Source organism: Vipera berus (assembly GCF_964194415.1).
Source record: "Vipera berus genome assembly, chromosome: 2".
Lineage (NCBI taxonomy): Eukaryota > Metazoa > Chordata > Lepidosauria > Squamata > Viperidae > Vipera > Vipera berus.
In genome coordinates this window covers 234710677-234727381 of record NC_138203.1, presented here as the reverse complement: position 1 = coordinate 234727381, position 16705 = coordinate 234710677, and the positions used below count along the sequence as shown (strand labels likewise).

Sequence of the window (16705 nt, the reverse complement as noted above, 5' to 3'; positions counted from 1 at the left end):
TCCAACATATCTTATGGCATGGTTTTTTTCCCCCCCTAGTGCACATACCTGCCCTGACTTCTTCATGTTCCAAGACGACTCTGTTGTAAATGAAACGAATATATTTTGAAGGATTGTTGGTCTTTGGCCCTTCCTGGCCCAGCAAGTGGAGAATTCGGGTGGCCAGGACAGTGAACTCACAGTCCTCAATGAACTCACACAGGTGGGAGAGGCCGGTTTCCTTGCTTTCAGCATTTTCTTCTATGATACCGATGATACATTCAACAATGGCTCGTTTGTATTCAAAGCCACCCTAAGTAGCAAGGAGAACGGATCAGTATGACAGAGTAGGCTTTCCTTTCTTACTCGCCAGATCATTATTTTGTAAAGGAGACACACCTAGGCAAGCCCAGACTAAAATCTGTATGAACTCATGTTCTGTTTTTCTTACGTGTTGGTCTTATGATAAAAGGGTACTGCAAGAATTACATAGGAGACATCTGATCAAGCTCCCCTAGGTACCGTGGATCGATTTGTATTTCTGTCCTTGGAAGAATTTACATTTCTAGAAAGAGCCCACACACTATGTGAATTCTTTTGTCTGCAAATGACTGGTGAGAAGTAAAAACCTAATTATGCTGTGAAGTCCCAGAAAACTGGCCTGTTAGTACATAAAATTATAGTTCCTAACAAATTTCCATTACTAATTTTTAACTCAGGTTTTAATCAGTACGTATACATTGTGTTTTTCTTTGAACAATCTTTGACCATTTCTGACTCCTCTCTGCTTCATGTCTTTATAAATAGGGCATTGATTTATTCTTTTTCTATAGCCTAGGCCTGGGACTGGCCTTCAGTGTGTACAGATATGCTTATCTGTTTCTTAGGAAAATGAAAAGAAATTTCTGGAAATGGGGCCTAATACTTCCGACATATGCATCATCCCGTATGTTCAGGCCGAGACTGTCAATTGTTACTTATCAGAGGATCACTGGCTGGCAGCCTAACTGCCTGTGAAATATACAATGGTGCAGAGGCCACCTAGCTGACTCCACGGCAGGGGTGTCAAATTGCCAGCCCATGGGCCGGATGCATCACCCCAGCTCTGGCAAGGGGAAAAAGGTTACAATACTCACAACACATCACGTGACACGGCAAGTTTGACACCCCTGCTCTACAGTATCAGCAAGAAAATTGACTGAAGGAAAGTGGCTTCTGGTTTCGCTATAACCTTCTGAAATTGAAAACTGCTCTGTTACAAGGAGTTTTCATTAGGATTTCAATGCAAGGAAGGAAGGACGGCTCTTGTTTTTCTGCACAGCAAAGAGTCAAGAATAATGACAATATTTCAAGCAGCCAAGCTTACCTCCTCTCGTAGCATTGTGAAGAGGAAATTCATGAGGACTGCATGCTTGCGTGGATATTTTTGACAGAGGGCACTGATAGCCTGAACCACCACAACCTAGACCAAATTGGGAAATTCAACAAGCACTATGAACAGCTAGAATTGTCCCCATCAGCCATTCCATCCCACAACATAAATGTGATGAAGGCCTAACAAAAATGATTTTCCATGCCTTGAACTCATCTGAGATTTCAGACATGAAGGAGGAGATCTGCTTCATGAGACGGTCAATGCTACTCTCACTGCCAGTTTTCAGTAGAGTTGTGATGGCCAAAGTAGCAATGCTGCGGTTGGAGTCAGTCACAAGATTCTCCAAGTCAAGGTTACAGGCAGTCACAGCAGATGGATGCTTCATGGCAACCTAATAAAGAGAAAACAAAATAGAATTCACCTCACACAGATCAGGTGACCTTGACAGCCTTGACATACAATTAAATGTACACAAATCAAATGTACATCTGGAGAGAGTGAGCCAGATACATCTATTATGCCAGGAATATGCTCCTCGTTCCCCCACCCCTTTGCCTGCCTTCTCGTATACTCAAGTCTTCATCTCTTCGATCCTATTCTTTTTAAACCACAATTTCCACTAATCTAGATTCTTCTCTGTTTGGTAAAATTACAGTTTACTCATCAGGATCTTCAACCAAACTTTGATCCAGGGATATGAAATAATCTACATCTCTTATTTTTTATTTGAAATGCAGGCACCATTCTGCCTTTATCTGGAAACGCAAGAAAAGGTAGCAAAGTATAAGAAAATTAAGCTTTCCTCATGAAGAGAATTTCATAGGTAAACACAAGCCAAGGATGGATCTCCTGATCTACCTACATTGCCACAAGAGTAGAAGCTGGACCTCTCTTGAGGATCTTAAAATACCCAGCAGCTTGAGTGGAGATGCTTGGATTCCAAACTGGGTCTTGGGAAAAGCAATCACTAACAGATATGCTCTAGATTTCAAATTCAATGTCTTTGATCCATCTTACCTTGTTGAGGGTTCGGACGGCTGCGTAGCGAAGAGCTGCTTTGGGTGAACTACAGAACAACTGCAACACTAGGAAAAGTAACATTTATAAGAAGTTAAGCCCACCATTTTATGAAAGGATGATTCAGGTCCATTATCAGCAGCCTCGTTATATAAGAAGATATCAGGGAAATAGGAAAATTATGTGGAAAAGAGCAGCTTATCTCATTCAGAAAGGTCCAAAAGAAGTCCTAAATTTGTGTTTTACTTTAATAATTTATAAACTATCCACTGGAGATTACAAGATAGTCCCTGCTTCAGTTCCTTGTCTGTTTCCCTTATTAAGCTTCTTTCCTCCTTTGGAAAACTGTCTTTTTTAAAAAAAAACTGTACTACAAGATCAGGCCCTTTCACCGAGACCATTAGATGAGATACCACATATATGTATTCTTCCGTAAAGCAACAATGAGTTTGAATATCACTCTATTGATAGCACTCTGCAATACAGTCTATCATCTGAACATGAAGCAACATGGCTGAAAGCAACCTTACATAAAACACAGCAACAATGCTCATTCTGCAGCCAGTAAAGCTTCATTTAGAACAGGGGTGTCAAACTCAATTTCACTGAGGGCCACATCAGCATTGCGGTTGCCCTCAGGGGGCCAGGTAAGTATGGCCAGGGTGGGCGTGGCCTACTGGGTGGGCATGGCTAGTGTGCGTATGGCCTACTGGGTGGGCATGGCCAGCTCTACATCGTTCGCATCAAGGGTGCCTATGGGGGCCTGGGCAGGAGTGGGACAGATCTGAGGGTCTCTGGCAGGAGGAGGGTCTCTGGGCCAGGGCCAAGGCAGTGGGGGCCGTTCCCTCACTGTTTCCAGGATGGCTTCGTGGGCCGCATGAAACCACTTCGCGGGCCGGATCTGGCCCCCGGGCCTTGTGTTTGACATGTCTGATTTAGAACGAACCAAACCAAACCAAACCAATACATGTCAAGCAACTCAGCAAACTCAGGCGTGAAATTGTTTTTTTAAAAAAAGACATAATTACCGGACACAGCAGGAGCTAGTTCCTTAGCTGTGCATTCAGGTAAGTTAACAATGGCAGATGCTGCTTCATAGACCACCATCTCATGCTTGTTCCGTAAGCAGTTTTCAATGAAATCAAACAGAGGACTGTCCCGGCTAGGACAAGAAACAAACAAACAAGAAATAAGAAAAAGAAATATTAGATTCAAACATTCTTTGACTGGTTCTTTTTTCTGTGATCAAAGTTTAGTTTATAAGTATTGGGTTAAAATTGCTGATCAGATAGTACAAACATCAGCATTCTTTAAATTTAAACGAAGAACTGCACAGATTATAAAATATTACTGTATCATCAATAATTATAATAATAATAAAGTTGGGAGCGACCTTAGAGGTCATTAGTCCAACTCCCTGCTCAGGCAAGAAACCCTATACCATTTCAGACAAATGGCTGTCCAGTCTCTTCTTAAAAGCTTCCAGTGTTGGAGCATTCACAGTTTCTGGAGGCAGGTTGTTTCACTGATTAATTGTTCTAACTGTCAGGAAGTTTCTCCTTAGCTCTAGGTTGCTTCTCTCTTTGGTTAGTTTCCATCCATTGCTTCTTGTCCTGCCTTCAGGTACTTTGGAGAATAGCTTGACTCCCTCTTCTTTGTGGCAGCCCCTGAGATATTGGAACACTGCTATAATGTCACCCCTCACTCTTCTCTTCGTTAAACTACACATACCCAATTCCAGCAACCGTTCCCTATGTTTTAGCCTCCAGTCCCCTGATCATCTTTGTTGCTCTTCTCTGTACTCTTTCTAGAGTTTCAACATCTTTTTTCACATTGTGGTGACCAAAACTGGATGCAGTATTCCAAGTGCTCAATTCATCCTGCTCAATCTTGTTTTATGAGAATAGCGAGTTTAAAAAAATACCAGATTGCTAATTGATAATATCTCTGTTGATATGTCTATAATATTTTATAGATGTATCAACAGAGACCGCGGATTATGCAATTGTGGCCTTATTGGAGGCCAAAAAAATGCAACATGGTGTAGAATAAATGTTTGGACATGTATTGGTGAGTTGTGGTTTGGATATGTCTTGGTGAGGACACGTGTTGGTTGATGAGGACATGTGTTGGACTAGAACTCATACTCTCCCAGTTTCTACCCTGGTGCCTTTAATCACTTATACTGAACTGGCTCTATAGAACTGGCTCTGAAGACAGAAAAATGTCTTTTTCTCACCCTCCAGCTTCTTCTTCAAGCAGTTTACTGGCGACTCGAATCATCATGCAATAGGCAAAAGGTGACTTCAACCCATGACGCATGAACTTGTTTAGCATCTTGTTGACAGCCAAGCGATCATTCTTGCGGATGTGATACAACAAGCCAAGAGCATGATACTGGAGCAAGGCAGCAAAGGAAGATAAGACATCAACTTCATTTCCATATTTGTACACATAAATTCATCAGACCACAGCATTACACATTCCAGGTTAGCTTTAAAACTCTTACTTGGACCATGATATTGTCACTAGATGCTGCCTCCTGGGCTTCATTCACCCAACGTTTTACTATATCAAAACTCGTCTTTAGAAGGTGCTGTAAAGGAAGAAAGCCAGAGAACATATCAAGAAGTGGCTTCAAACGTCAAACAGAAACATTGCAATTGACATATAAGAGCTCCAAAAAAGATTAGAAGTTTTGTTGCCCAGGAGTTGCACTACATCATCATTTTTCTATTCTCTTTCTCTCTCATTCGTGATCTAAAAAAGTGACAGCTCATGCCTTTAAAATAATTTAGCAAGAACAAACACAGGGCCACATCCTTGCTTCTTCCAAAGAGGCAAATGGATCCATCAATTAAGAACGGTCACGCACCGCTCCTCACAGAATCGACAAAGAACTATTCATCTGTCAATTCTTTTTATTGAAAAGTTTTAAAATACATTTTATCTTTAACAATCCCCCCTCCCCCTCCCCTACCTATCCCTCCCTACCCCTCCCCCCCCTTTCCCCCCTCCCCCCCCAGACTTCCCAGAGCTAAGTACAGGGTATAAAAACAAAAAAAACAATCATAAACATCCATTTGCTACCAATAATAAATTCTTAAATCTATCACTCTCTAGCTCATATAAGATAACTACAAGCAATACAAGCAATACTAATATTTCATATAGAAAAAAAAGAAAATAGAAAGGAAGACTTATTCAAATGCTAAATGAAACTTTTTAGTCCCATATTTGTTCTGGATATATTCAATCCATTTTTTCCACTCCATAATATAACGTTCTTGCAAATGATCTTTCAAATAAGCCGAGATCTTTGCCATTTCTGCCAGGTCAGAAACCTTTAAGGTCCATTCTTCTATAGTCGGCAGTTCCTCCTTCTTCCAATATTGACCTATTAAAAGTCTTGCTGCTGTGATTAAATTCAACATCAACTTAGTGTCCACAACAGTAGCATCTGTAATTATACCCAACAAAAAGAATTGCGGACAAAACTTTATCCTTTGCTTGAAGATCTTCTGCATATTCCACCAAATTTTTATCCAAAAAGCCTTGACCTTTTTACAGGTCCACCATATGTGAAAATATGTTGCATCTTCGCCACCACACCTCCAGCATTTTGGCTGATAATTCGGATACATACTTGCAAGCTTTTTAGGATCTAAATGCCATCTATAAAACATTTTATAAAAGTTCTCTCTTAGGTTTTGAGCTTGTGTAAATTTTACGTTCCTCACCCAGATCTTTTCCCACGTGTCCATTGTAATAACTTCTTGGATGTTCTGGGCCCATTTTATCATACAATCCTTAACAAGCTCTGTTTCTGAGTCAATTTCTATCAATGCAAGATATATCCGTTTGATATGTGCTGGACCCTGATTTCTAATTTGCTTTATCAAATTTTCATCAGTCATTGCAAAACCAATTTTCTGATCTTCTTTCCACCTGGCCCGTAGCTGAGTATACTGAAACCAAGTTTGAACAATCTTCTCATCTCGCAAGAGGTTGTACGGCTTCAAACACCAGACATTTCTTTCCAAGCTTAAAATCTCCTTATACGTAGTCACATCATGTTTGAAGCCAACATTTATGTTTTCTATTGCGTGCTTTGGGATTGCCCACAACGGCATCTTGTAATCTAACTTATGTCTATACTTCTTCCAAACTCTCAACAATGCCTGTCTTAAAATATGCACTTTAAACACATTATCTACCTTCTTATCATACAACAAATATGCATGCCAGCCAAATAACAAGTCATGGCCCTCAAGATTTAATAATCTCTCTTGTGTCAAATTAATCCAGTCACTTATTCCTGCTAACGCAGCAGCTTCATAATATAATTTAAGATTGGGCATTTTAAGACCTCCTCTTTCACGAGTATCCTGCATAATCTTAAATTTAACTCGTGGCCTTTTCCCTGCCCAAACAAATTTATTGATACCCCGTTGCCATTCTTCCAAATTAGAATCTTTCTTAAGAACCGGTATCATTTGAAATAAGAATAAAAATTTAGGCAGGACATTCATTTTCACTGCTGCGATTCTTCCCAGCAAAGACAATTGCAATTTTTCCCAACTCTCCATTTCTTTTTGAATTTTTCCCCATAATTTTTCATAGTTATTTTTATATAACTTAGTATTAGAGGGTGACAAAAACACCCCCAAATATTTGACCCTTTTAGCAATCTCAAATCCAGTTAATCCTTCTAAAAGAGCCTTTTGCGATACTGTCATATTTTTGGCCAGGATTTTAGTTTTTTGTGCATTAACTTTAAATCCAGAAACCCTCCCATATTGCATTATTATCTCCATCAGGTCCACAACAGAGTTCTCTGGCTGGGTCACTGTAACAACCAGATCGTCTGCAAACGCCCTCAATCTATAATCCTGATCTCTAATTTGTATACCCTTAATTCTTTCCGAATTCCGTATTTTAACTAGTAATATCTCCAATGTTAACACAAATAGTAAAGGCGATAACGGACACCCTTGCCTTGTGCCCTTCTCAATATTACATGCTTCAGTCAAACTATTGTTAACTATTATTCGGGCAGTTTGTTTTTGATATAATGCCCTAATTGGTTGCAAAAATTTATCCCCAAAATTCATTTTATCTAAAACTTTCATCAAAAATTGCCAATTCAACTGATCAAAAGCTTTTTCAGCATCTAAAAAAATTAGCGCCGCAGAAATCTGGTTGTTCCTTTCCAAAAACTCTAACACATCAACTATATGCCTCACATTATTTTTCATTTGCCTACCACTAATAAACCCGGTTTGATCCCCATGAATCACCTGTTGCAGAACCCTCATCAATCTGTTAGCCAACACCTTAGCAAATATCTTATAATCTGTATTTAAAAGTGATATCGGTCTATAGTTTTTTACTTGAGTAACATCTTGATCTTCCTTCGGAATCAAAGAGATAAAAGCAGTTCTCCAAGATGGAGGCACCTTTCCCCCTCTCTGAATTGTCTGAAACAGTTCCTTTAACGGCTTTATCAACTCCATTTGTAAATTTTTGTAGTAAACCGCAGTCAAACCATCCGTACCTGGCGCCTTATCCATCTTCAATTCCTTAATTGCTATAAAAATTTCTTCTTCTGTTATCAATTGATTAATCTCCTCTTTTTGTGCTTGCGTAAGAACCGGGATGCTAGCATTCTCCAAATATACATCAATGTCTTTTTCATTAATCTTCTCCTTAACATATAATTTAGAATAAAAATCCACAAAGGCTTCCTTAATAAGATCCTGTTGAAACACAACCTTCCCCTTATGTTCAATTTTGTCTATATTAGAAGCCCTTTGCTTTTTCCTTAGTCTGTAAGCTAGCCATCTGCCTGGCTTGTTAGCATTGCAAAAAGTATTATGCCTGGCAAACCGCAAGTTGGTTGCCACTTGATCAGCCATCAATTTATCAAATTGTCCTCTTAATAGCTTAATAACCTCCTTAGTCTTCACATCCAATGGGTTCAAAATTAAGGCCTTTTCTTTTTCCCTAATTTCATTCTCCAATTCTTTCCTTCTGGCTTCCAAAGTCAATTCTTTCTGTATCTGGGCCAGCTGAGGTTTTCCGTCATAACTTTCACTTTAAAAAAACAACAACCAAGAGGTGTCCTGTTGGACAAGGAGCACTCAAAATTTCTTGCCTATTTCATAAATTCTGCAAGCGCTTACTCACCAAAGATGACACCAAGGCAGAGCTGGACACACTGGGAACCTTGTCAACGATCGCCTGCTTCATGTAGCGCTCAATAGACTGGAGCATGGTGCTCTGCAGGGAAGACAGAACATGGGAGGCTGGTTGGAAGGGACATAGGAGAACATCTGCCAAGACTTCCAAAGAATGGACAAAGACCATAGTGAAGGAGCGAACAATGCAGGAGAAAGACAGGGAAAAACCCACTAAGAACGAAGGAAAGGAAGATGCAGATAATGATGGGAAGATGTAAAAAAATAATAATAATGACAAGGATTGCAAAAAAGAAAAGATGCAAAAGTTTCACACTTACATCTGTAATCTGGCAGAGTGCTCGCACAGCAGGGCCTCTATAGTTGTCATCCTTTCCTGTCATATCTTTGGTTAAACTGGACAAAAATGGAATAGAGATGTTAGTATTATATTTATTGTATCAGGTGTTAGACTACAAGAATTCACTTCCCTCGGCATTTCAGTTGCATGAAAGGAACATAAGGTCTTTCAGTACATATGTGTATACCACACATACATACACGATGCATATTATTAATGTAGTATTTCATTGTATAAAAACTGAGAGAGTGAGACCAGATTCACTCATTGCACTAGATCAGGGGTGTCAAACTGCCGGCCCATGGGCCAGATGCATCATCCGGAAGCCGCGCCCACCCCATTGCCAATGGCAAAACCGTCCCGATACGCTGCGCGATGTCACGTGACATCACAAGTTTGACATGTCTGCACTAGATCATTAACCCTGCTTTACAGATTTCCAATAGCTGGGTATGCAGCACATGCTAAGACAAGTGAAACAACCCACATGTTCTGTACCAGCCTGCTACCGGCCCTGCAGAAAAGGCAGGGACAACCCCTTTACAAACGGCAAGAGGCTGGAACTAAGCCTGCCAAATTTATTAACATAAAACAGAGCAAAACAAGACACGAACCATGAAACAGGAGCTATTCAAGCGGTTGCCTTCAGCAAACCAGCCCTCCCACGCATTCCCCTTTTATACAGTTCAGGGCGTGGCTTCTCTCTGCCTCCTTCCGAGGTGCCCCATTGCCTTCCTCTGTTTACTCCTGATTGACTGCCTCCTGCGTCGGGCGTCCTTGAACAGGGCCACCTGTGGGTCATCTTCATCACAAGTTTGACATGTCTGCACTAGATCATTAACCCTGCTTTACAGATTTCCAATAGCTGGGTATGCAGCACATGCTAAGACAAGTGAAACAACCCACATGTTCTGTACCAGCCTGCTACCGGCCCTGCAGAAAAGGCAGGGACAACCCCTTTACAAACGGCAAGAGGCTGGAACTAAGCCTGCCAAATTTATTAACATAAAACAGAGCAAAACAAGACACGAACCATGAAACAGGAGCTATTCAAGCGGTTGCCTTCAGCAAACCAGCCCTCCCACGCATTCCCCTTTTATACAGTTCAGGGCGTGGCTTCTCTCTGCCTCCTTCCGAGGTGCCCCATTGCCTTCCTCTGTTTACTCCTGATTGACTGCCTCCTGCGTCGGGCGTCCTTGAACAGGGCCACCTGTGGGTCATCTTCATCCACGCTGTCAGGCTCACACAGCTGGGTTCCGTGGTGACCAGGTGGGAGGGGCCTGGCTGAGGACTCTCATCAGCAAGCTCTCCAACCCCCTCAGCAAGCTCTCCAACCCCCTCAGCAAGCTCTTCAACACCCCCCTCCTCCTCTGAGTCGTCTGACCCAACTGCCGAACCCACAGGCTGACCCTGAATCACAACACCACACAGTGTGTGTAACACACATATACAGGCAGTTATTGTTGACTAACATTGGTAGGCATCACTTTAAAATTTTGAATGTGGTTAACATTAACCTTACTTCCTTATAATTATTATTAATTATAAATCATATAATTAAAAAGCAAAAACATTTGGGAAGAGAGGAAAGAGAAGTATAGCAGCACATATCAAAACATATCTTGTGTGCTTGGATTACTCAAAATTTGGGCCAGATCAATTAAATGGTGAGGTTTCTTTATATAAGCATTTCAATAATAGCCTTTTAAAGCTACCATTTGTTTTTATTTGCTAATGACTCCAGTTTCATCATCTCTTTTTAGTACTGCTCCCCCCCCTCCCCCCGTTACACACTTGGAATGTTATACAGTTCAAATGATTCAAGATAGCATTACCTGCTAGTTACTATAATGACATCTTCTGAAATGCTAGACATCTCTTTGATGGTCAGGTAACACATTCTGCGGAGAGTTGACTGACACAGAGAACAAACAACAGAGTTAGAATGTACAAATATTGACAGGATGTATAAAGTGGCCAATATTTCAGGAAAAGATGAGGTCCCTATATATTTTGCATCTGGATATACAAATTGAATCTGAGAAGCCAACATAGGATATAAATAAATAGGAAATATTTTGTCAAGAGAGAGGGTGTGTGCAAATGCAGCCTGGCCATCAAGCAATTGTGAGAGAGAGATGCCAAAGTTGTCATCTCAGCAGTGACATCAATCCCTAGTGAGCTCAGCAAACTACCAAGACCAGCTTTTCAGAGGCCCAGTAGAGCTTTGATTAGAAACAGCCAGTTACCAAAGCCAGACATGGCAGCTGCAATCCCTTTTTGAAGGGACTGTAACACACAAAAAAATCATGCAACGGGGAAAGAAAGGGAACAGGTTATTTCCAAAGGAAAACTGGGAGACTGCACACAAAAGGTTCAAATTGGAGTGTAGATGTATGTCTGTAAACAAAGAAGCACATTTAGAAAATAAAGTATGTATAGAAACGTAGGTTCAAGGATATCTAAAAGCTACAAACAAAACTAGAAACATAGGTGGATGGAAACAAATATAAGAATAGGCATACGATGACAAGGAAACTATTGTTAATAGGTATAAGTTAACTGTGAAATAAGAGTAAAACATCACCTATAAGAAGTATAGACAATTTAGATGTACTAGAATATGTTGAAATATACTCACAATTCAGTTTTCCAAGGAAGTGCTTATTTAGTTTTTAAGTAATAAACACTGAACATTCTTGGGATCAAAAGCTTATCTTGTACATGTACGTAATCTTATCTCCAGAAGAACCCCTGACAATGGAGCTTCTCAACAGAGGCCCTACATCCTCTTTCCACCCTAAGTAAATGCCAAAATGCACAATGAAAGACTTACATCATTGGACTGGAAGAGTTTGGTCATGGCAAAGAATGATTCGGTGGCTTCCATCACACCAAGATGCTCTCCCTAGAATGGAAGAAAAAACTCACATTTGCTAGTATTTGTGCAAGTAGCCAAGAGAAGCTCACGACTAGAGTTCACCCAGCTGAGAGGGAAAGTTAGTGAGAAATGATGATCACACTACAAAGAGTCACCTTTCTCACTGCTTCAGACCATGCAGGAGCACTTTGCTAGCTCCTTCACCACTGAAAAAATAAATGAAGGAATTCCAGCAATTTAGCTTTAATGTTGACAAGCAGAGCAGGATTGTTTAGCCAGTACAACAGAGTCCTTGTAAATAAAATCTCCCTTTTACCTGGTTTATGAGATACAAAATCTTTGTGAGGATATGAGCGCATTTCCGAGGATTTATAGGTGTCTCGTTGAATACTCGGGCCTAGGATAGAGAAGTGTAGACATAAGAATTTGGAGGCATATCCAGGGATTTATTCCTTAGAAGAAAAGACCAGCATTATTTGGAAACTTACTTCTTGCAGCACAGCACTTTTTTCCAAGTGCTGGAATGGGTTGGAACCTCCACCTGCAATACAAGATAGTCAACTTAATTAATGATCAAGACTTTCCTACGGGCAAAATTTCAATTGGGAAAATCCAGGTTCATTTGCCCCTTAATAAAAAATAACATTTCTGAAAGTTAATAACAAAAGTTGGAATGATTAAGAGAGGAAGAAATGCAGTCATTCTAGGCAATTATTAACCTTTTCAAGTGCAAATGGAACTGAAATGTCACAAAATATTAGTTTAGCCTTGCAATTAAGTCAGATCAGTTGCAATTCAGGACAAGTATAATTCTATATTTCTCAACTTCATATTCAGTGCAAATAAATAAGAAAGGATTAATGAAATTCACAAGCATGAAGATCTTTTATTATTGAAAGGCTATTCAATGTTAAAATTAAGGAAAAGAAAAAAAGAATAAAATACAGAGAAGTTTCACATGATGGAGATGAATTTAAAGTTACAACAGCACTGGAAAAAGTAACTTATGACTATTTTTCACATTCATGATCGTTACAGCATCTCTACGATCATGTGATCAAAATTGGGCAGCTTGGCAACTGGCATGTATTTATGACGCTTGCAGCGTCCCAGGGTCATGTGATCCCTTTTTGAGACCTTCTGACAAGCAAAGTCAATGGGGAAACCACATTCATTTAACAACCGTGTTATTAACTTAACAACTGCAGTGATTCATTTAACAACTGTGGCAAGAAAGATTGTAAAATGAAGCAAAGTTCACTTAACTACTGTGTTGCTTAGCAACAGAAATTTTGGTCCCAATTATGGTCATAAATTGAGAATTACCTATATAGCAATCACAAACAGCTATACTAACAACATTCTTCTCCATGTCTAATTCTTTTAAAACTGTCCAAATAGATACCCATCATCAGATAAATTATCTGATTTAACAAGTCTGTGTTAAGTAGTAGTTCCTTTTCCTTATCCTGAGATTCCTTCCATTAATTATCACTCAAGATTTTAATTATCGTGCAAAATTAACACCTTTCTGTTATATTCCTTAGCTTTCTTCCTGCCCCTGCAGCTGAAGATTCTCAAATATTTTAACCCTTAGGTTCTGTTCTATCATCTTAAATAGGTAATCATCTGTCTCTGTGTCTATTCAAGTTATAATATCCTTTTTGATGTACTCAGCAGATTATGATAATTTCACCTTCAGCTTATTTTTGATGCTCACTGTGATTTTTGTATCTTTCTTCAAAGTTATATGGTAAAGTCAACAACTGCATGGAATTACACATTTTTCCTAGTCATTAATTAAATGCTCAGGCCCTATCAACATCAATGCTTTTTATTATATTGTGATTGCTTCTACAATCAGCCAGATGTTTAGATTGGATTTGGCATTTTACCCACTTATTGAATGCCCCCCCAGGACCTGGGATAGGCAGATATTATTGATTGGTAGCTTTAAAGCTATTGTTGAAGGATGTAAGTTGTTTCGAGTAAACTTGCCTTTTATAATTGACTGGTGGTGATTTTGTCAATGCCAATGGTGTTCAAGTGGTCTTCAAGTGTTTTGGGATTGCACCCAGGGCACCAATTTCTATTAGTATTATCTTTACTTTACTTTGGCACAGTTATTCTACTTTTATTTGCAGGTCTTTTTTTTCTCTCCAGTTCTTTCCCTTCTATTCTGCTGTCTCTTTAGCTTTTTCATTTTCTATTACTATGTGTAAATTTTGTAAATCCCCTTAGTTCTTGCTTGCACACAGATGGTATTTCTTGCAGATATTCCAATGCACCATTGTTGCTACTTTGTCATGCTCTTGCTTGTAGTCTGTGCAATCTTCAATTATTATTATATCACACCTTTTTAAAAATAAGATTGATAGTCCTGTATTCTTTTTCCCCCACAAAAACAATCCTGTGAACTGGATTGAACTGAGACAGAGAAACTACCCAATAATTTCTAATCTTTGTTTCAGGCCAAAAAGTTGAATTATATTTTAAATTTATATGCCACCTATCTCACTCTGGAAAATGACTCAGGGTGACTTACAATTAAATTTAAATGTTCTTTTGTTTTCAATAGCAATTTAGGAAATAAAAAGTAGATTAAATATTCCTATATTTCTATAGCAAATTCATTCTCTTATAGAGTTATCCATAAAGTAAAAGAAGATTGCACTATTATAATAAGATCTAATTGTCAGTATTATAATGTCATTTTCTCTTTGATTAAAGAAATCCTACCATGCTATATTTAGCACAATCAAGAGACAGTAGTTCTTTCTTTTAACGAGAATTGGACTGAGTAGGTACATTCTTATTAATTGCAATAATTTATACCATATACACCTCTGATACAGTAACATTTCATTCATAAAATAGGATGGCTGTATTTTTCTCCCTTCCTAGTATATTACTAATTCCCGATATGATGGATTGCAGCTCCCGTAATTTCAGCCCCTAGATCCTGCAAACAACCTGACGTCCGCTAACTGGAAGCCAAGATATATAGAAAAATCCGAAACGTTTTGCTACTATCCGGATTTTTGCAGCCCAGATGCGGTAGCTCTTTCTCTGCAGCTGGAAACAGCGAGGAGGGAGTAGCCACGCATCAAATCTGGAGGTCGCCCCGTTGGACAACTCTAGAGTTTCTCCACTCACCTGATTCTTCGTCCTTCTTATCAAATTTCTTTAGCATCCTGTCCGGGGATGTGCTGGACCGGGTAAAGAAGGAGCTGCAGAAGATACTAGATTTAACCTAATCCTAGCCCAGGGAAAGGAAAGGGAAGATGCTGTGATAGACAGACAAGAAATTATGGAAAACGGCAGCGCCAGATAGACAGTCCGCATCTGCGTGGAAATCTCGAAGTCGCTACTTCCTGCAGAGGCGCCACTTCCTGCCAGCAAGACAAAGTTGAGACAGCTCAGCAGTCAGTGACGCGCAGCCGCACTCGTCAGCGGATGGGCTGGACAGGGCTCTACGTAGCTGCCAGGAGAAAGGCGCAACGACGGAACAGGCGGATCGTGACGTCATCGGCGTTATAGCCAATGGTCGAGGTCAAAGCTTCAGGCCGGAAAGGAAGACTGGCAGCCAATCTCGGGCAAAGCGACAAAGGACGGAAGCGCAGAGGCAGGGAAAGTTGTGCTTTGCACCACTCTGTGCAGTGGAAGAAAGAGGGGAAAGCACATCCCGTTTACTGTTTTCAGATTGCGTCACCGTTGCTTTTTTCTGGAATAAAAGAGATGGAGGTCTCTTTCCAGACAATCTCCCGTTTCCTTTTGGAAACCTCGATTTTTCCCCCTTTTCTTTCCTGTTTTTTGGAACTGTCTAGTTTTCTCCGTATGCTCACTGGAATTATTTTCCAGAAAAAAAATGGGAAGGGGAGGGGTACCCTGATTATTGTTCTGACCCAAACTGGCTTTTTTTCTTTTTCCTTTTCTGTTGTTACCTATTTTTGTTTTCCTGAAAAAGTTTCAAATGTCTGCACAATAAACAAATTCAGTAAAAAGATACCATTTTACATTCCGTTACCTGGCAGTGGGTGGGGAATCTCTGGAGGTTTTTAAGAAACAGGCCAGCCACCTCTCCAGGATGGTTTAGTTCAGTGGTTTCCAAACTTTAAAATGTGTGGACTTCAATTCCCAGAATTCCTCAGCCAGCATGATTGATACAAAAGGTGACAGCAAAATTGGAAAATCTACTTTTATGTTAAGCAGAAAATTTTCCTGGCATTGTTTCTGTTCACCCATTGAAAAGTGCATGAAGTGAGAAAGTTTGCTGTATTTTAAAAATTGCAATAAAAAGGGAGATACGATTAACAATAAAATAGAATAAATGATTGCTAGTTATTCATAAAAAATTTAGGGCAAATTGATGATTTTGAGTGGCTTAGAATGTTTACTAAAGATGGGGAATGGATGAAGAGATGTTCACATGCTGATAGAAAGGTAGTACTTGACATGCAGACTGTTGTAGAGTACTTGGGTTAGGACGCTGAGCTTGTCGATCAGAAGATCGGCAGTTTGGCGGGTCGAATTCCAAGTGCCGCGTAGCAGAGTGAGCGCCTGTTACTTGTCCCAGCTTCTGCCAACCTAGCAGTTCGAAAGCACATAAAAATGCAAGTAGAAAAATAGGGACCACTACGGTGGTGGGAAGGTAACAGCGTTCCGTGCGCCTTTGGCGTCTAGTCATGCCGGCCACATGACCACGGAGACGTCCTCGGACAAGCGCTGGCTCTTCGGCTTTGAAATGGAGATGAGCACCGGCCCCTAGAGTTGGAAATGACTAGCATGCATGTGCAGGGGAACCTTTACCTAAGATGTGCTCTGTTCATTTTGTTTTATGAAATTGAAATCTGGTATGTCAGGACAAACGTAAGAGTAAGATGAATGCAGGACATTAGGTACATCAGAAATAT

General features: G+C 40.0%; 1 protein-coding gene across 1 annotated transcript in view; it reads right to left on the bottom strand.

Annotated features, from left to right (window-relative positions):
• The window catches only part of COPG1 (COPI coat complex subunit gamma 1), a 30100-nt gene extending 14920 nt beyond the window's left edge, over positions 1 to 15180 (bottom strand). Inside the window, exons 1-14 of the mRNA XM_081318339.1 lie at positions 14949 to 15180; positions 12281 to 12333; positions 12109 to 12189; positions 11748 to 11819; positions 10747 to 10826; positions 8892 to 8967; positions 8561 to 8653; positions 4881 to 4967; positions 4611 to 4768; positions 3400 to 3533; positions 2372 to 2439; positions 1557 to 1745; positions 1346 to 1441; positions 49 to 292 (exon numbers count right to left, since the gene is read on the bottom strand). Of these exons, the coding sequence (XP_081174465.1) occupies positions 49 to 292; positions 1346 to 1441; positions 1557 to 1745; positions 2372 to 2439; positions 3400 to 3533; positions 4611 to 4768; positions 4881 to 4967; positions 8561 to 8653; positions 8892 to 8967; positions 10747 to 10826; positions 11748 to 11819; positions 12109 to 12189; positions 12281 to 12333; positions 14949 to 14985 (1468 nt within the window). The 5' untranslated portion in view covers positions 14986 to 15180. The remainder of the gene's footprint in view (positions 1 to 48; positions 293 to 1345; positions 1442 to 1556; positions 1746 to 2371; positions 2440 to 3399; positions 3534 to 4610; positions 4769 to 4880; positions 4968 to 8560; positions 8654 to 8891; positions 8968 to 10746; positions 10827 to 11747; positions 11820 to 12108; positions 12190 to 12280; positions 12334 to 14948) is intronic.
• Positions 15181 to 16705: the final 1525 nt, after the last annotated feature.